At 51.7% G+C, this 21,216-nt stretch overlaps 1 protein-coding gene across 2 annotated transcripts in view; it reads right to left on the minus strand.

Annotated features, from left to right (window-relative positions):
* The window catches only part of DIPK1A (divergent protein kinase domain 1A), a 75,292-nt gene that overhangs the window by 6,587 nt on the left and 47,489 nt on the right, over nt 1-21,216 (minus strand). For both annotated transcript variants that reach the window (XM_084758787.1, XM_084758788.1), the window contains exon 3: nt 8,096-8,203. In XM_084758787.1, the coding sequence (XP_084614913.1) occupies nt 8,096-8,203 (108 nt within the window). The remainder of the gene's footprint in view (nt 1-8,095; nt 8,204-21,216) is intronic.

Genomic DNA, 21,216 nt, shown 5'->3' on the forward strand with positions numbered 1-21,216 from the left:
ATGGACTAGGAGGACCTGGGGGGGAGAACAGAAGATGGACTAGGAGGACCTGGGGGGGGGAGAACAGAAGATGGACTAGGAGGACCTGGGGGGGGAGAGAACAGAAGATGGACTAGGAGGACCTGGGGGGGGGAGAACAGAAGATGGACTGGGAGGACCTGGGGGGGAGAACAGAAGATGGACTAGGAGGACCTGGGGGGGAGAACAGAAGATGGACTAGAAGGACCTGGGGGGGAGAACAGAAGATGGACTAGGAGGACCTGGGGGGGGGGAGAACAGAAGATGGACTGGGAGGACCTGGGGGGGGGAGAACAGAAGATGGACTAGGAGGACCTGGGGGGGGGAGAACAGAAGATGGACTGGGAGGACCTGGGGGGGGGGGAGAACAGAAGATGGACTGGGAGGACCTGGGGGGGGGAGAACAGAAGATGGACTGGGAGGACCTGGGGGGGGGAGAACAGAAGATGGACTAGGAGGACCTGGGGGGGGGAGAACAGAAGATGGACTAGGAGGACCTGGGGGGGGAGAACAGAAGATGGACTAGGAGGATCTGGGGGAGAACAGAAGATGGACTAGGAGGACCTGGGGGGGAGAACAGAAGATGGACTGGGAGGACCTGGGGGGGGAGAACAGAAGATGGACTGGGAGGACCTGGGGGGGGGGAGAACAGAAGATGGACTAGGAGGACCTGGGGGGGGGAGAACAGAAGATGGACTGGGAGGACCTGGCGGGGGGAGAACAGAAGATGGACTAGGAGGACCTTGGGGGGGGGAGAACAGAAGATGGACTAGGAGGACCTGGGGGGGGGGAGAACAGAAGATGGACTGGGAGGACCTGGGGGGGGGGAACAGAAGATGGACTAGGAGGACCTGGGGGGGGAGAACAGAAGATGGACTAGGAGGACCTGTGGGGGAGGAGAACAGAAGATGGACTAGGAGGACCTGGGGGGGGGAGAACAGAAGATGGACTAGGAGGACCTGGGGGGGGGGAGAACAGAAGATGGACTAGGAGGACCTGGGGGGGAGGAGAACAGAAGATGGACTAGGAGGACCTGGGGGGGAGAACAGAAGATGGACTGGGAGGACCTGGGGGAGAACAGAAGATGGACTGGGAGGACCTGGGGGGGGGAGAACAGAAGATGGACTAGGAGGACCTGGGGGGGGAGAACAGAAGATGGACTGGGAGGACCTGGGGGGGGAGAACAGAAGATGGACTGGGAGGACCTGGGGGAAAGGAGAACAGAAGATGGACTAGGAGGACCTGGGGGGGAGAACAGAAGATGGACTGGGAGGACCTGGGGGAGAACAGAAGATGGACTGGGAGGACCTGGGGGGGGGAGAACAGAAGATGGACTAGGAGGACCTGGGGGGGAGAACAGAAGATGGACTAGGAGGACCTGGGGGGGGAGAACAGAAGATGGACTGGGAGGACCTGGGGGGGGAGAACAGAAGATGGACTGGGAGGACCTGGGGGGGAGAACAGAAGATGGACTGGGAGGACCTGGGGGGGGAGAACAGAAGATGACTGGGAGGACCTGGGGGGGGGAGAACAGAAGATGGACTAGGAGGACCTGGGGGGGGAGAACAGAAGATGACTGGGAGGACCTGGGGGGGGGGAGAACAGAAGATGGACTAGGAGGACCTGGGGGGAGAACAGAAGATGGACTGGGAGGACCTGGGGGGGGAGAACAGAAGATGGACTGGGAGGACCTGGGGGAGAACAGAAGATGGACTAGGAGGACCTGGGGGGGGGGAGAACAGAAGATGGACTGGGAGGACCTGGGGGGGGGGAGAACAGAAGATGGACTAGGAGGACCTGGGGGGGGAGAACAGAAGATGGACTAGGAGGACCTGGGGGGGGAGAACAGAAGATGGACTAGGAGGACCTGGGGGGGGGAGAACAGAAGATGGACTGGGAGGACCTGGGGGGGGGAGAACAGAAGATGGACTGGGAGGACCTGGGGGGGGGGAGAACAGAAGATGGACTAGGAGGACCTGGGGGGGGAGAACAGAAGATGGACTAGGAGGACCTGGGGGGGGAGAACAGAAGATGGACTAGGAGGACCTGGGGGGGGAGAACAGAAGATGGACTAGGAGGACCTGGGGGGGGGAGAACAGAAGATGGACTAGGAGGATCTGGGGGAGAACAGAAGATGGACTAGGAGGACCTGGGGGGGGAGAACAGAAGATGGACTAGGAGGACCTGGGGGAGAACAGAAGATGGACTGGGAGGACCTGGGGGGGGGGAGAACAGAAGATGGACTAGGAGGACCTGGGGGGGAGAACAGAAGATGGACTAGGAGGACCTGGGGGGGGGAAGAACAGAAGATGGACTAGGAGGACCTGGGGGAGAACAGAAGATGGACTGGGAGGACCTGGGGGGAGAACAGAAGATGGACTAGGAGGACCTGGCGGGGGGAAGAACAGAAGATGGACTAGGAGGACCTGGGGGAGAACAGAAGATGGACTGGGAGGACCTGGGGGGGGGGGAAGAACAGAAGATGGACTAGGAGGACCTGGGGGAGAACAGAAGATGGACTAGGAGGACCTGGGGGAGAACAGAAGATGGACTGGGAGGACCTGGGGGGGGGAGAACAGAAGATGGACTAGGAGGATCTGGGGGAGAACAGAAGATGGACTAGGAGGACCTGGGGGGGGAGAACAGAAGATGGACTAGGAGGACCTGGGGGAGAACAGAAGATGGACTGGGAGGACCTGGGGGGGGGAGAACAGAAGATGGACTAGGAGGACCTGGGGGGGAGAACAGAAGATGGACTAGGAGGACCTGGGGGAGAACAGAAGATGGACTGGGAGGACCTGGGGGGAGAACAGAAGATGGACTAGGAGGACCTGGCGGGGGGAAGAACAGAAGATGGACTAGGAGGACCTGGGGGAGAACAGAAGATGGACTGGGAGGACCTGGGGGGGGGAAGAACAGAAGATGGACTAGGAGGACCTGGGGGAGAACAGAAGATGGACTAGGAGGACCTGGGGGAGAACAGAAGATGGACTGGGAGGACCTGGGCGGGGGAGAACAGAAGATGGACTGGGAGGACCTGGGGGGGGGAGAACAGAAGATGGACTAGGAGGACCTGGGGGGGGGGAGAACAGAAGATGGACTAGGAGGACCTGGGGGGGGGGAGAACAGAAGATGGACTGGGAGGACCTGGGGGGGAGAACAGAAGATGGACTAGGAGGACCTGGGGGGGGAGAACAGAAGATGGACTGGGAGGACCTGGGGGGCGATAGAAGATGGACTGGGAGGACCTGGGGGGGGAGAACAGAAGATGGACTAGGAGGATCTGGGGGGGGAGAACAGAAGATGGACTAGGAGGACCTGGGGGGCGATAGAAGATGGACTGGGAGGACCTGGGGGGCGATAGAAGATGGACTGGGAGGATCTGGGGGGGGAGAACAGAAGATGGACTAGGAGGACCTGGGGGGGGATAGAAGATGGACTAGGAGGACCTGGGGGGGAGAACAGAAGATGGACTGGGAGGACCTGGGGGGGAGAACAGAAGATGGACTAGGAGGACCTGGGGGGCGATAGAAGATGGACTGGGAGGACCTGGGGGGCGATAGAAGATGGACTGGGAGGATCTGGGGGGGGAGAACAGAAGATGGACTAGGAGGACCTGGGGGGGGATAGAAGATGGACTAGGAGGACCTGGGGGGGAGAACAGAAGATGGACTGGGAGGACCTGGGGGGGAGAACAGAAGATGGACTAGGAGGACCTGGGGGGCGATAGAAGATGGACTGGGAGGACCTGGGGGGCGATAGAAGATGGACTGGGAGGATCTGGGGGGGGAGAACAGAAGATGGACTAGGAGGACCTGGGGGGGGATAGAAGATGGACTAGGAGGACCTGGGGGGGAGAACAGAAGATGGACTGGGAGGACCTGGGGGGGGAGAACAGAAGATGGACTAGGAGGACCTTGGGGGGGAGAACAGAAGATGGACTAGGAGGACCTGGGGGGCGATAGAAGATGGACTGGGAGGATCTGGGGGGGGAGAACAGAAGATGGACTAGGAGGATCTGGGGGGGGAGAACAGAAGATGGACTAGGAGGATCTGGGGGGGGAGAACAGAAGATGGACTAGGAGGATCTGGGGGGGGAGAACAGAAGATGGACTAGGAGGACCTGGGGGGGAGAACAGAAGATGGACTAGGAGGACCTGGGGGGCGATAGAAGATGGACTGGGAGGACCTGGGGGGGGGAGAACAGAAGATGGACTGGGAGGACCTGGGGGGGGAGAACAGAAGATGGACTAGGAGGACCTGGGGGAGAACAGAAGATGGACTAGGAGGACCTGGGGGGGGGGAGAACAGAAGATGGACTGGGAGGACCTGGGGGGGGGAGAACAGAAGATGGACTAGGAGGATCTGGGGGAGAACAGAAGATGGACTAGGAGGACCTGGGGGGGGGGGGAGAACAGAAGATGGACTGGGAGGACCTGGGGGGGGGAGAACAGAAGATGGACTGGGAGGACCTGGGGGGGGAGAACAGAAGATGGACTGGGAGGACCTGGGGGGGGAGAACAGAAGATGGACTGGGAGGACCTGGGGGGGGAGAACAGAAGATGGACTAGGAGGACCTGGGGGGGGGGAGAACAGAAGATGGACTGGGAGGACCTGGGGGGGGAGAACAGAAGATGGACTAGGAGGACCTGGGGGGGGGGAGAACAGAAGATGGACTGGGAGGACCTGGGGGGGGGGAGAACAGAAGATGGACTGGGAGGACCTGGGGGGGGAGAACAGAAGATGGACTAGGAGGACCTGGGGGGGGGAGAACAGAAGATGGACTGGGAGGACCTGGGGGGGGGAGAACAGAAGATGGACTGGGAGGACCTGGGGGGGGGGAGAACAGAAGATGGACTGGGAGGACCTGGGGGGGGGAGAACAGAAGATGGACTAGGAGGACCTGGGGGGGGGGGAGAACAGAAGATGGACTGGGAGGACCTGGGGGGGGGAGAACAGAAGATGGACTGGGAGGACCTGGGGGGGGGAGAACAGAAGATGGACTAGGAGGACCTGGGGGGGGGGAGAACAGAAGATGGACTAGGAGGACCTGGGGGGGGGAGAACAGAAGATGGACTGGGAGGACCTGGGGGGGGGAGAACAGAAGATGGACTAGGAGGACCTGGGGGGGGGAGAACAGAAGATGGACTAGGAGGACCTGGGGGGGGGAGAACAGAAGATGGACTAGGAGGACCTGGGGGGGTGAGAACAGAAGATGGACTAGGAGGACCTGGGGGGGGGAGAACAGAAGATGGACTAGGAGGATCTGGGGGAGAACAGAAGATGGACTAGGAGGACCTGGGGGGGGGAGAACAGAAGATGGACTGGGAGGACCTGGGGGGGGAGAACAGAAGATGGACTGGGAGGACCTGGGGGGGGGAGAACAGAAGATGGACTGGGAGGACCTGGGGGGGGAGAACAGAAGATGGACTAGGAGGACCTGGGGGGGGGGAGAACAGAAGATGGACTGGGAGGACCTGGGGGGGGGGAGAACAGAAGATGGACTGGGAGGACCTGGGGGGGGAGAACAGAACATGGACTAGGAGGACTTGGGGGGGGGGAGAACAGAAGATGGACTGGGAGGACCTGGGGGGGGGGAGAACAGAAGATGGACTGGGAGGACCTGGGGGGGAGAACAGAAGATGGACTAGGAGGACCTGGGGGGGGGAGAACAGAAGATGGACTGGGAGGACCTGGGGGGGGGAGAACAGAAGATGGACTGGGAGGACCTGGGGGGGGGAGAACAGAAGATGGACTAGGAGGACCTGGGGGAGGAGAACAGAAGATGGACTAGGAGGACCTGGGGGGGGGAGAACAGAAGATGGACTAGGAGGACCTGGGGGGGGGAGAACAGAAGATGGACTAGGAGGACCTGGGGGGGGAGAACAGAAGATGGACTGGGAGGACCTGGGGGGGGGAGAACAGAAGATGGACTGGGAGGCCCTGGGGGGGGGAGAACAGAAGATGGACTAGGAGGACCTGGGGGGGGAGAACAGAAGATGGACTAGGAGGACCTGGGGGGGGGGAGAACAGAAGATGGACTAGGAGGACCTGGGGGGGGAGAACAGAAGATGGACTGGGAGGACCTGGGGGGGGAGAACAGAAGATGGACTAGGAGGACCTGGGGGGGGGGAGAACAGAAGATGGACTGGGAGGACCTGGGGGGGGAGAACAGAAGATGGACTGGGAGGACCTGGGGGGGGAGAACAGAAGATGGACTGGGAGGACCTGGGGGGGGGAGAACAGAAGATGGACTGGGAGGACCTGGGGGGGGGAGAACAGAAGATGGACTGGGAGGACCTGGGGGGGGGAGAACAGAAGATGGACTAGGAGGACCTGGGGGGGGGGAGAACAGAAGATGGACTGGGAGGACCTGGGGGGGGGGGAGAACAGAAGATGGACTGGGAGGACCTGGGGGGGGAGAACAGAAGATGGACTAGGAGGACCTGGGGGGGGGGGAGAACAGAAGATGGACTGGGAGGACCTGGGGGGGGGGGGGAGAACAGAAGATGGACTAGGAGGACCTGGGGGGGGGGAGAACAGAAGATGGACTGGGAGGACCTGGGGGGGGGAGAACAGAAGATGGACTAGGAGGACCTGGGGGGGGGGGAGAACAGAAGATGGACTGGGAGGACCTGGGGGGGGGGAGAACAGAAGATGGACTGGGAGGACCTGGGGGGGGAGAACAGAAGATGGACTAGGAGGACCTGGGGGGGGGAGAACAGAAGATGGACTGGGAGGACCTGGGGGGGGGAGAACAGAAGATGGACTGGGAGGACCTGGGGGGGGGAGAACAGAAGATGGACTGGGAGGACCTGGGGGGGGAGAACAGAAGATGGACTGGGAGGACCTGGGGGGGGAGAACAGAAGATGGACTGGGAGGACCTGGGGGGGGAGAACAGAAGATGGACTGGGAGGACCTGGGGGGGGAGAACAGAAGATGGACTAGGAGGACCTGGGGGGGGGAGAACAGAAGATGGACTAGGAGGACCTGGGGGGGGGGAGAACAGAAGATGGACTAGGAGGACCTGGGGGGGGGAGAACAGAAGATGGACTAGGAGGACCTGGGGGGGGGGGGAGAACAGAAGATGGACTAGGAGGACCTGGGGGAAAGGAGAACAGAAGATGGACTGGGAGGACCTGGGGGGGGGGGGAGAACAGAAGATGGACTAGGAGGACCTGGGGGGGGGAGAACAGAAGATGGACTAGGAGGACCTGGGGGGGGGAGAACAGAAGATGGACTGGGAGGACCTAGCCTGATGGAACAGATCCAGCTGAGAAAGGACGACGTATTGGCAAGTAACATGGGTTGTGTAGTGATGTATGGAATTCTGGGGTCTTTTCAGAGGGTATATAAATGTTAGAGGCCTGAGCGGTGTGGGTGTGTGGGCGGGGGTGCTGTTGGTCAGTTGTTTGTCAATTGTTGGTCACAGTCTGTTCAGTAGTTGTTCACAAAGAAGAAACAAGGAGAAATTAGATATCCTGACAGCAAAGAGCAAACTTGCTCCAAGGAACTGGTTGCCCCTAATCCGCAAGGCGTAGACTAAGGTGACACAGTCCGCCTCCGTTCCAACCCAACTAGCTTATCTAGTGTTAGGGGTTGAAAGGGTAGATGAAAAAAGAACCTGTAAAACAGCAAACACCAGTTACATACCACTGCATTCAGCTTCAAGAATTTTTTTTTTCCTGACACAAGAGTTTCTCTGTGTAGCTTTGGCTGTCCTGGAACTTGCTCTGTAGACCAGGCTGGCTTCTACCTCAGAGATCCTCCTGCCTCTGCCTCCTGAGTGCTGGGATTAAAGGCGTGTGCCACCACTGCACAGCTGCTTAAAGAATCTCTCAATAACGCTTTTAGTTAAAGGGAAAATTAGGGTTTACTATCCAGGTACAGTGGTACAATACTGTAAACACAGCTCTCAGAAGATGGAGACGGAATGATTAAGAAAAACTACAGCCACAGAGAGAGTTGCAGGCCAGTCTGAGCTACATAAGACGCTGTAGCAAAAAACAGTAATTAACGATGCTGACAGTGGTCAGCCTATTGATACTCTAGAGTATTTACTCGGAACGTCCATACCTGGTTGTTGGGCTTGGTCGACAGACATTTCCCAAAGTACAGTGTTTCTGTGACACAGAGGCTGTTGCACGCAGGCCCATCAATAACTCCGGTCTTGTATTTGTCACACTGAAAACCAGGAAATAGAAAGGTAGTACATGTTCATAAGTAGAAATATCTCAAGGATCCGAGTAACAAACAGTTAACATCTTTCAGAGAAAGTTTTCAATCTGGGCAGTGGTGGCTCATGACTTTGATCCTGGCGCTCAGGAGGCAGGGGCAGGCAGATTCTCTGAGTTCAAGGCCAGCCTGGTCTACAGAGCAAGTTCCTCAAAACAGAGAGAGGGGGGGGAGGGAGGGAGAGAGGGAGAGAGAGAGAGAGAGAGGGAGAGAGAGGGAGGGAGGGAAGGAGGGAGAGAGAGAAAACAATGAGAATAGGATCTCTGATGAAAGGAACTCAGACTGTGGGTTTAGACAGATCTGGATTTGAACCTAAGCGCCGTTATATACTTGCTCTGTGAGAAACTTGCTACTGGGGTGTACACAGAATTTCAGAAGTATTTTTCCTACTGAACATGGTCTGAGGCAGTACGGTTTGTACTCTTTCCAAAAAGAGAAGTACTGTATTTTTTTTAAAAAATGGTTCTGATTTTTGATTAAGGCCCTGTCTCAAAACAAGCACGGATATATGCATGTAATCCTAAGCACAATAAATGACAAGGATCAACTAAATTCAAAGATTACATCGGAGCTTGGAGTAGTTGAGACACCAGACCAAGTTGGTAGGGACCAAGGAGGAGGTAATGAAGTGGAGGTCTCTGGTTTCTTTAAACGTGCAGTTGTGTCATGTGAACATGCTTTGTTGTTGTTGTTGTTGTTGTTTTGTTTTGTTTTTGTCCGAAGTGTGGGATGTGGGAATGTTTTTTCACCACTGAAAACAGATTCCTGAGAGTGATGTTCTGCTGACAGCTGTCTCCCGAGAGGGGCGTGGCTTCCGCCAGCCAGCTGGGGGGAAAAATTCCTTGCACGGACTCTGAGAAGGGATAAAGAGAAGCCCACAGATAGAGAGATGAAGCACTCGCGTTGCTACGGTTCAGGAACGCTCTGAGCACTTCTGCGGCAGGCACTCAGGCTGAGCCTTGCTGTTTCCACTGAGTCATGCCACTGCTGCTGCTTGCTGGGATCCTGACACCAGAGCCTGGAATCACCCCCAAGGAGCTACGTCTAGGAGGTTCACAACCTCTTTCCCACTCACCTTCTTTCTCCTCTACCTCAGTGGGCTGAAAGGGAGGTGGAAGTGCTTAAGAATCCTAAGTAAAGTAGGATTTTGAAAAATCTAAGCCTGCAAGGTGCAGCAGAGGAACAAAACCGTCACCCTGGTTCACAAGGTTTAAGGGACACAAGTTGTGGGGATGTCCCAGAATTCCATTTGGCTTCATCAATGCAGGGCTGAATGCCAAAATCCCTCATCTGTTATCTTTGTTGGAGGCAGACAGTTGGATCAGAGTTTGGCGGGACTGTTGTAAGCAGCCCTGAGGAGACACACAAGATGGCCATACTGCCTCCTGGCCTCATCTTTTCTCTTTCTCACGTACAATGCACACATGCTCACAAACTTCACTCTAGCTTGGTTTCATTGCCTAATTGTTTATTTAATGAATAACAGAAGCAAATGTCAAATAAAGAAAACACACAGAAAACTGCTTGCAATGAAGCAGAACAGAAACAGTGCAATGAATTCAAAGGATTTACTGACAGCCCTTTAATTAAGATTTCAAAGCATTAAAAAGAAAGAAACAACAGAAGGAAATGTAAAATAAGCCCATAAAACATAGAAAGGGAAGGAACAAAATTACACATAAAAGGCCACATTGTAGGGACTGAGAGGTGGCTCGGTGGTTAAGAGCCCTTGCTGTTCCTACGCAAGACCTGGGTTCTGTTCCTAGCACCCACATGGTGGCTCCCAGCCATACCTGACCCCAATCGTGGGGACCTGCCGGCCTCTCTAGCTTCCACTGCACGCGCATAGTATACATACATTCAAGCCGGCACACACCTACCCGTTTAAGAAAGGCACATTCTGCCGGGCGTGGTGGCGCACGCCTTTAATCCCAGCACTCGGGAGGCAGAGGCAGGCAGATCGCTGTGAGTTCAAGGCCAGCCTGGTCTACAGAGTGAGTCCAGGGCAGCCAAGGCTACACAGAGAAACCCTGTCTTGAAAAGCCAAAACAAAACAAAATAAAACAAAGGCAATCGTAACAGGTGGTGTGGGCGGGAGGATAAAAGGATGAACAGTAAAAATACAGAAAGAACAACAGGGACTATATTGGAAAAACTGAGGAAAATGAAATAAGAACTGAAAAACAAGTTAAAAGAATTTTAGATAAATCTGTAGGTGACGTAGAAGACAAAAAGTGCACAGCATGTCCATGTGTTAAGAGTTTGCATCTGGGGCTGGAGAAGTGGCTCAGCGGATAAGAGCACTTGTCTGCTCTTCCAGAGGTCCTGAGTTCAATTCCCAGCCACCACATGGTGGCTCACAAACATCTATCGTGAGATCTGGTGCCCCCTTCTGGTGTGCAGGTGTACATGCAGACAGAACACTGTACTTAATTAAAAAAAAGATCTGTTCTTATTTTACACAAGTTTTCTTCTGAGTAAAAAAGCATCAAATGTTTCTGAACATTTAAGTTTCAGAAATGAAGTCAGGTGGCGCAAGCCTGTGACCCCTGCTCTCGAGGAGGCAGAGGCAGGGGCAGGCGGATCTCTGTGAGTTCTAGGCCAGCCTGGTCTACAGAGTGAGTCCAGGAGATGCAAGGCTACACAGAGAAACCCTGTTTCGAGGGGGAAAATTTTCAGAAATGAGAGTTCTCACTAGTGTCTCTTGAAATTATTAAGAGCAAAATTCAGCGAACCAGGAACTGCTGATGCAGTATTGCCACGCCTGCGTGCCCACTGTGTGCCAGGCCCTGAGTGCTGCACATCCTCATTGCCACGCCTGCGTGCCCACTGTGTGCCAGGCCCTGAGTGCTGCACATCCTCTGTTGTCATGACGACTCTGTGACACAGAACCTGATGCCACTTCCACTGAAAGCTAAGGAAACAGAAATGCCAGTCAAGGAGTTTTGAAAAGCCAGGGTCGCGGCCCAGGCGGCCTAGCTCTCAACCACTCCTGCACACACCGGGAGTGCCCCAGGCTTCTGAGGGCCACAACCACCAGCACCTGCTCCTCAGTCCTGAAGGAGGCATCGAGCCCTGCCCGCGTGGGCAGAGCGAGGCGCTAACACCTGGGGGAGGATTAGCCGCCAGGGCAGGAGACAAGCCTTTGACTGGGTCCTGCTTCACCTGGTTCTGGCTGTCACTAAGAATGTGGGGGGCGTGCTTCATGCCTGGGAGGCCACGAGGGTATAGGCCATGGGGGGGGGGGGCTTAAGCATGAAGCCCACAAGAGAATAAACAGATTGGAAGGAAAACAAAAGCTACTGAAGTCCCAGGGTTCAAATCCAGCCCAATGCAAAAAATAAAACAAACAAACAAACAAAACAAAAAACAAAAAAACCACAATGTACTGAGAGGCTAGGTAGGAGGAAGAAAAGGAGTCTGGGCACTTGAAGAGTTCATCAGAGCAGCCTGGGCTAGAGTGAGGCCCGAGGTGGAAGAGTAGGAGGAAAAGGGGGAAAAAGAGGAAAGAGAAGGAAAAGGGGAGGATGAAGGACTGAGGAAGAAGAAACGCGAAATAGAATGCAAACTTGTAGGATACAACTAGCATAGCTTTTTTTTTTTTTTTAATTTTTTTCTGAGGCAGGGCTTCTCTGTGTAGCCTTGGCTGTCCTGGACTCTCTTTGTAGACCACGCTTTGTAGATCCACCTGGCTCTGCCTCCCTGAGTGCTGGGATGACAGGCATGGGATTAAAGGATTAAACCAGGCTCCTAATGAGTTAATTTAAAAGCAGAACACAAGCAGAGAGAACAGAGCCAATAGTGAAGTGTTTACACTGCATGCCCAGCACAGCAGGTTTAAGGCTGACTGAGTCAGATGCCCTCCCAGAGTCCTCACTGAAGAGCTCTGCTCCCCTCCTCCCGCCCCCTCCCCCCCTCCAAGCCACTTGAGAGCTGCAGTTCCCAAGTTATCTTTTCGGGCTTTGCGCAATGCCTGACACATCATCAAACACAGAGAAAAGTACCTGCCAACCTCACAAGGGGGCGGGAGCGTAGGCTTGGCTTTCCCTATGTGTGTGTAGCACAGTCCACCAGGAAGAACTTCCGGGGCAGGACTGACAGCTGCCTCCTCCTCCTGTCCTGACCCTCAGCTCCCCACCCCAAGACCACTCCACTCTGTTTAAAGGCAAGATTTGAAAACAGCCCTCTATGAAACACTTCTCTTTCCACATGAACAACCAGTTTTCGCTCTGGACTCTGTATTTTTCCTCTCCTCTTTCCTTTTATTATTCCCAAATCTAATGCCATCTGCAGCCTGGCTATCTTGTCTGGTGGAATGTGGTGACTTAAAGGCGCAGGCTGTCTTGGTCATCTCTGAAGTTCCCCTGCCCTTGTATTACACAGCACAGCATCCAAAGTGCTCAGCAAATGTTTATTTGGTTTCCAACATAGAACATAGTTGTTTTGACTTTAAAATTCCACTGGGAGTCAAAAAGAGCAGTGTGTCCCTGAAGCTCCAGCTGTTTGCTGAGATCTGAGCTGGGGATGGACAACAGAGTTGTTTTTCCTTTCTAAAAATTAATAAGAAGGCTGGGTGTGGTGGCGCATACTTTTGATCCCAGCACCCAGGAGGCAGAGGCAGGCAGATCTCTGTGAGTTCAAGGCCAGCCTGGTCTACAGAGCAAGTTTCAGGACTACACAGAGAAATCCTGTCTCAAAAAACAAATACACAGACGGGCGGTGGTGGCGCGCGCCTTTAATCCCAGCACTCGGGAGGCAGAGGCAGGTGGATCACTGTGAGTTGGAGGCCCTACAGAGTGAGTCCAGGACAGCCAAGGCTACACAGAGAAACCCTGCCTCAAAAAACCAAAACCAAACAAAAACAAAAACAAAAACAAAAAAAACAACAAAACATACAAAGAACATACAAACAACAAAAACAAACAAACAAATAAAAAACACCAAAAAAGAAAAACAATTACTAAGAAACATTTATTACTTTCCCATAGCACTTAAGTTCCTCTCTGTTGTCTCAGTACAAGTCTCTTAGTGAATCGGTAGGCGGTGACCAGTCTGATATTCACCTGTAAGAATCAGGTTTCTAGTGAGCAAAGGCCTCAAGCCAACCCTGCATCAGAGAGGCAGTCATGAAGACCAGGCTCTTCAGCTTCTGGTTTTCCATCACAAATCAAAGGCAAATTTCCCAAACATTTGTGTGAAAAGAGCAGTTGGCTTCATAAAACTATAGCCACTCTAAGTAATGTCTACAAAATGTTCAGTTGTCCATAAATATAACCAATGGAGTGATTTAATAGCTTTTAGACTTACTACTGTTTTGGCTTTGCTTGCACTGCCTCACTATACCAGCAGAGGGCACTATTTACCTTTCTTTTTACAGAACCCACTTGTCCTGAGAGACTCTTGCCCTAAACTATGGACTGGACCACAAGGGGCAGTAACAACAAACATATGTATATTATTTGGCTTTATAAATATCTTCAAGAATCCATGTCCTAAAAATGTACTTTAGACGTCACTTTCAGGCTGCTGTTTCTCCTTAACAAGACTAAAAAAAGCCAAGCACACACAGACACACACACACAGACACACACACACACACACACACACACACACACACACACACACACGGGCACCCATAAAAACATAGAGGTGGGCTGTATGTGCTAGTGTGTACCTGTAATCCCAGCACTCGGGGAGGCAGAGGCAGGTGGATCTTTGTCAGTTTGAGGCCAGCCTGGTCTACAAAGTGAGTCTAGGACAGGCTACACAGAGAAGCCCTGTATAAAAAAAGGAAAAAAGAAAAAGAAAACAAACCATACAGGTAGGTACATACACATACACACACAGAGAGACACACACACACACACATACAGACATACACTCCCTCCACATAGAAAGCCACCCATACAGACATAAACACATAAACACACATACACACACACACACACACACACACACACACACACACTCTCTCTCTCAAAGAGAGACACAAGGCACCAACAGAGATATACACAGAGACAGGCACACACAAAAACACACACTGACAGAGACATATACTGACACACACATACTGGTACACACGTGGGTACATACACACATTGACACACACACACACAGAGCTAGCCTTTTCACAATGCCTGAACACTTTTAATTTTCTCTATCTTTTCTCTCAGCATTACCAAACTTTGCCATTCTCTGTGCTGTTTCAAGCTTTTCCGTTGTCTCTTCCATTTTAGCAAGGCAAGGCTGAAAGAAACGCTGCAGTGCACTGCTGTCTAACGGACTGCATGCCTCCTAACGGCTGCAGTTCAGCAGATCTTAAGCTGATTGGTTTAAGTAACAAACCACTATTCTTGGAAATCAAATCTCAAAGGGGACTATGATTAAATTTAGAGTCCCTGCCATCTTTTAGTGTGTCCATTTAAAACGCATACTCCCTTAGTACACACAGGCCCACTAAAATGCACTGGGGTCACTCCTCAGAGGACTGCAGGCAGCACCTTGACCACCACCACAGAGGAGCCAGTCAGAGGACTCAGAATGGACCGTCCCGAGGACACGCAGAAGAGAAGGATTTCTCCAGCTAGGGAGACAGGGTGTGGCTGGGAGATCCCACCTACAGAGTCCAATCAGACAAGACTTCTGTATGGCTCGGCACCATACACGATTGACTGAGATGATTTAGCAATTAGGGAATTATAATCACAGCAAACGATTTCATGTTAGTGGAGGGGAGCACACCTGGGAAGGGAAAGGTCGCTTCTGACTGGGGCCAGTGGCTGCTCACAGGCTGGCTGTAGCTTTCGTGGTACCCAACTCCAAGGCAACTCCTGTTCCCAGTTACTCGGTGGCTCACACCTAGGCTCCCAGGACTTTGGAGGCTGAGGCGGTAGGGCCAAGGCCAGCCTCAGTTACATAGTGAGCTCTAAGGTAATTGTGGAACCCAAACAGGAGCCACATCTTTTAAGTTCTTCAGATTTCACAAGGACAAGATCCTGTTTCCTCAGCCTAAGGCATCCTGCAAGCCGTGCTTTCAACCAACGCGGAGCCTGTAAGCTCACAGGGCACAGCCACTCCTTTGCCTTGCTAAACCCTGAAGCCCTGCGGTGGCTTCTCTTCCCCAGGAAGTATTCTTGCGCTTACCCACCCCCAGGCAGCCTTGAGCCCTGGGCCCTGAGTCCCTCCAACTCTTCTGTCCAGCCAATGATCTCAACAGATGTTTTCTATGTACCCCAACCCTTCCCCAAAAAGGGACCCCAAAAGCCAGTGAGGGCTACCCTCTGAGACCCTGACTTAGGGGGAGGCGGTCGCATGGCCATTGCCTTGTGCACTTCTGAATACAACTTGCTTTAACCAGGCAGTCATGGAGATGGCTTCCCCTTACGTCATGGTACCCAGAGCCCCAAGCACCTCCAAGGTTTGCTGGCTTCTACATGGTTCCTGTTATTCCACAGCCAGCGCTCATCAGTGCACTCTCCAGGGGGGATGCTGGGCAAGCCCCACTCACAGTCTGGAGGAGAAACACTTTCCTTTCTTTGACTCCAGATTTTCCTAGTCTAAAAGGCTCCAGGAGTTTTTGTTTTGAGGCAGGGCATTACTATGCAGAGCAGGCCGGCCTTGAACTCACTATGCAGAGCAGGCTGAACTCACAGAGATCCATAACCTCTGCCTCCCAAGAGGAGCTACCTTCTCTAAGCTTGTCTTTCCATTCTACCTACAATGGTCTATCAATAACGCCTTCTTTCTTTAGATTTTGTTTTTTTGTTTGTTTGTTTGTTTGTTTTTGAGACAGGGTTTCTCTGTGTAGCCTTGGCTGTCCTGGACTCGCTTTGTAGACCAGGCTGGCCTCGAACTCACAGTGATCCACCTGCCTCTGCCTCCCAAGTGCTGGGATTACAGGCATGCGCGACCATGCCTGGCTAAGATTTTTTTTTTATAGTATAACTATTTGTAGTATAAACTAAATCATTTTAACTTGTGATGGTCTTTTTGTTTTCAAAGTTTGGCACTTTGAGACAGACAGGATCTCATGTAGCCTAGCTGGCCTCAAACTCTCTATGGAGCCAAGGCAAGACAGACTTCCTATTCCTCCACTCTTCACGTTCTTTAAACATATATTTTATTCAGCACTCAGGAGACAGATGCAGGCGGATCTCTGAGTTCAAGGCCAGCCTGGTCTACAGAGAGAGAAAGAGTTCTAGGACAGCCAGAAATACACAGAGAAACTGTCTTAACATCCCCCATAAAATATTTTATTTATTACTAGGAGGGTGAGGTGCAGGAGGCCATGGCAGTTGTGTGAATGTCTGATGACAACTGTGAAGTCAGTTCTCTCCTCTCACCTTTACCTGGGTCCCAGAGATTGAGGTCAGGTCCTTTGCTTTGCAGGGATAGTACTGATCTCACTATGTAGACCAGGCTGGCCTCAAACCCAGAGATATGATCTCACTATGTAGACCAGGCTGGCCTCAAACCCCGAGATCCTATCTCACTATGTACACCAGGCTGGCCTGAAACCCCAAGTTCTGATCTCACTATGTACATCAGAGCCCCAAGATCCACCTGCCTCAAATGTCTCCCAAGTGTTGAGATTAAAGGTGTGCCCCCCCCCCCCCCAGATAGGATTTCACTATAGTACAGGCTAGCTCAAACTTGAAATATCTTACCCTGGTATACAGAGTTGGGTGCCACCACATCTGGCTCTGATGTTTTGTTTGTTTGTTTTTCCTGTATTAGCATGCCTAGGGTACCGCTGCTGTAACTACCACAGTCCAGATGCTGCTCTGAAGTCCGTCATGATTTGACTTTGGGATGTTACTCTAGCTCACTAGAGTGGTCCTGATTCAGCCAATTGGAGTGTCTTAAAAAGCCGCACTTTCCATGATGAGGAAATTCTGCCTGGGGACACCCTTTCAGTCCGTGCCACAGTTCCAGCCTGCCCCTCCTCACAGCCTACTCTATGGGTTTTGTTTGTTTCTGAAGCAAAGCCGCATCCAACCCAGGCAGGTCTCGGGCTCCCTATGTAGCTAAAGATAACTCTGAACTCGTGAGGAACCTTCCTCTGGCCCCCACGTTAATGAGGTGCTGGGCCCCTGAGCAAGTGCTCCATCAACTGAGAGCCATCTACGGCTCCTTCCCTGTAGGTTTGAGACATGAGCTGGACATGGTGGTGCACGCCTGTAGTCCCAGCACTGGGGAGGCAGAGGCAGAGGCAGGTGGAAGCTCTGTGAGTTCCAGGCCAGCCTGGTCTACAAAGCAAGTCCAGGACAGCCAGGGCTACACAGAGAAACCAAAAAAAGAAAAAAAAAAAAAAAAAAAAAAAAGAAAAGAAAAAAGAAAAAGAGTTGAGACATTACTAATCTGACCATCTTTTTTTTTTTTTTTTTTCTCCTTGCTTGCTTTCTTTTTAGATAGGGTTTCTCTGTATAACCTTGCTGTCCTGGAGTCATTTTGTAGACCAGACCAGTCTCGAACTCACAGCGATCCACCTGCCTTTGCCTCCTCCTCGAGTGCTGGGACTACAGGTGTGTGCCACCACGCTTGGCTTGATTTGTTTTTTTGAGAACAGAGTTTCTCTATGTAGCCTTGGCTGTCTTGAAACTCACTCTTGTTTGTTTGTTTTTTGTTTTTCAAGACAGGGTCTCTCTGTGTTAGCCTTGGCTGTCCTGGACTCCCATTGTAGACCAGGCTGGCCTTGAACTCACAGAAATCCACCTACCTCTGCCTCCTGAGTGCTGGCATTAAAGGCGTGCACCACCACTATCCGGCTCAACTATGCTTTTAAATGCTAATAAGTAGTGGAATTTGTGGACCCTCTTTTGGATTTAATGTGTCCTTTCTAATCTTCCTTAACAAAGATGTAACAGGATCTGGGATGAAGTCTGCTTGAAGTTTACACACAGAACGCTATAATCCTTTGCTGAGCATGTTTTTGTTAAGTACGGCTTTGAGATAATGCAGCTTTTAATTTGTACATCTAAAATTTAAAACAGAACCTTATATAATCTGATTCAGTTTATTCTACTTAAAAAAACACAGTAGATAGTAATACACAAGAGGGAGACAGTCTGCTTAGACTCCATATTTCAAAATAAGAACAACTGGGACAGCTGCACACCTCTAATCCCAGCACTCAGAGGCAGAAGCAGGAGGATCTCTGTGAGTTCAAGGCCAGCCTGGTCTACAGAGGGAGTCCAGGGCAGAGAGAGAAACACTATCTCGAAAAACTAAAAACAAAACAAAAGAACAACTGGGACGGAAAAATGTATATATATTGCTGAAATTTTTGAAAAACCAGGCAGATATTACACAACTAAAACACAAGGGACAAATTTAAAAAGTATTACATGTTAAGGCAGTGAAGGCTGGTTCAGCTTTTTTTGTTGTTGTTGTTTTGTTTTGTTTTTCAAGACAGGGTTTCTCTGTGTAGACTTGGCTGTCCTGGACTGACCTTTGTAGACCAGGCTGGCCTCGAACTCATAGCAATCCACCTGCCTCTGCCTCCTGAGTGCTGGGATTAAAGGCATGTGCCACCACACCTGGCTCTGGTTCAACTTTTTTCAATATATTGTTAGAATTTGAGTATCTGCGTAGATGGTTTTCTATTTTTTAACTTTTAAAATATTTAAGATACGTCTCTCAAATAGTACAGTTAGGTTTGTTTTTTCTTTTGAAGCAGGGTCTCACTTTGTACCGCAGGCTGTCCTGGGACTTCTTACAAAGTCTACACTGATCCTTCCAAATGCTCCAATTACAAGCCAGTGCTACCATGCTGAACTTCAGGGTTTTTTTTGTTTTTTTTTTTTTTTTAATTTTAATTTTTTGGTTTTTCGAGACAGGGTTTCTCTGTGCAGCCCTGGCTGTCCTGGAACTCACTCTGTAGACCAGGCTGGCCTGAACTCATAGAGATCTGAGATCTGCCTGACTCTGCCTCCAAAGTACTGGGGATTAAAGGTGTGTGCTACCACGCCTGGCTAGATTTTGGTTTCTAGGAAACAGCTTGACAAACTTTGTACTGAAAATCTGGTCCATTTACATTTACTGTTATTACCCAGGTGTGTAAACATACTGTAGTTGATGCTGCCATAGGGAGCCACACCAAACCCTCTCTCCATGACTTGAGAGCTTAATCTAACAATCGTTAGGAGCAGAAGTTGCACCCTCCCGGTTTTAGGGTCTGTCTTCAGCTAGAGTCCTGAGGGTGGACGTCTATACCCACACACTGGTCAGTAGCAGGGTTAAAGGTCTGGATGGACATTTGCAAGGTTCCCTTTGTGCGTGTGTGCACACGTACAAGGGTGGGCATGTAGAGGCCAGAGGACCACCTCAAGGGCTCCTCGGGAGCCAAATACAAAGTAACTACATTAAAAAAAAAAGCCAGCTGTAAAAAAAAAATATATTCTAGACTTGAGAGAATTTGTAAAAATAACTAGCAAATTACGCTGGGAATCGTTCTGTTTCTAGTTCTTACAAATTAAAGGAAAGTTAGAGTAAAAAAAAAAAAGATGAGGCAATTCAATGATACTTCACAGGGACAGAATACATACCAATAAGTGTCACATATTTAATAAGATGTGATAAAACCCTAATTATTACTTTGTCTCCATCTCTGACAGCAGCGTCTCTAGTGTCACCACAGGACATAAGCAGGCTTTCTTGGATCGGGTTGGCAGAGTGCATTTTTCTTTTAGCCAAGTACAGTTATTTCCTCTTAAGGATGTGAACATACACTACCACATTAAAGACTGTGGGAAAAAATCTTCAGCCGGACCAGTTGTTTATTTTTGTTACTAAATCTCTTTTTCCAAATATTTCTGACCAAGGACTATTTGACTCAAAGAGCATATTTGTGTGTGTGTGTGTGTGTGTGTGTTATGTGTATGCATATGTGTGTGCACATGTACGCATGCGTTTGTGTGTGCACATGTGGGTATGCCTGCATAGGGAGACCGTGGGTTGATATCATGTTGAGGAAGTTTTGGTTTATATGTAAACATGTTTTTGTTTAAATCCCAGGTGTGGGATGTGGGGGCTGCTCCTGTTTGCCCACAGCTGATAGTTGCCTCCTGAGAGGGCACGTGATGCTTGTCAGCTGTGAAGTGCCTCCTGCAGGGGCGTGGTCTCTGTCAGGGGGATAAAAGCCAGAGAGAGAGAGGGAGGGAGAGGGAGGGAGAGGGAGGGAGAGGGAGGGAGAGGGAGGGAGAGGGAGGGAGAGGGAGGGAGAGGGAGGGAGAGGGAGGGAGAGAGAGAGAGGGAGAGGGAGGGAGGGAGAGAGAGGGAGAGAGAGGGAGAGAGGGAGGGAGGGGGAGGGAGAGGAAGAGAGAGAGGAGGGAGGGAGAGGGAGGGAGGAAGAGGGAGGAAGAGGGAGGGGGAGGGAGGGAGAGGGAGGGAGAGAGATCCTAGGGGCTCTGGTGCTTGCCCCCTGCTGCTCCTGGTTGTGCTGTTGGTGCAGCTTAATGAGAAGTTGGAGATGTCCTGAAACGAGGACTGGACTTGCTCCGAGGAACCTGATGACCGTGAACAGCAGGAAGTAGCTAAGGAAAACTATGCCCCCTCTCCCCACTCACCTTCTTTCTCCCCTACCTGGTGTTGGGGTGTTGGAAGGGATTGGGGTGGAGAAGGGAGAAAGGGATTTAAGGAACCCAAGATAACAATGATTTTAAAAGCACGCCAACAATGTCAGACATCTTCCTCTGTTGCTCCACCTCAGGAACTGGCTAGGCTGCTGCCATCGAGCGAGCACCTAAGTCCCAAGACTGAGATTTCAGGCGTGCACTCCTGGAACTTGGCTTTTTTTTTTTCTTTCGAGACAGGGTCTCTCTGTGTAGCCCTGAATGTCCTGGACTTACATTGTAGACCAGGCTGGCCTCAAACTCACAGTGATCTGCCTGGCTCTGCCTCCCGAGTGCTGGGATTAAAGGCGTGTGCCACCAAGCCAGGGTTGGAATTTGGCTTCTTATGTG

The sequence above is a fragment of the Acomys minous genome (genome assembly GCF_964271855.1).
Source record: "Acomys minous genome assembly, chromosome: 15".
NCBI lineage: Eukaryota > Metazoa > Chordata > Mammalia > Rodentia > Muridae > Acomys > Acomys minous.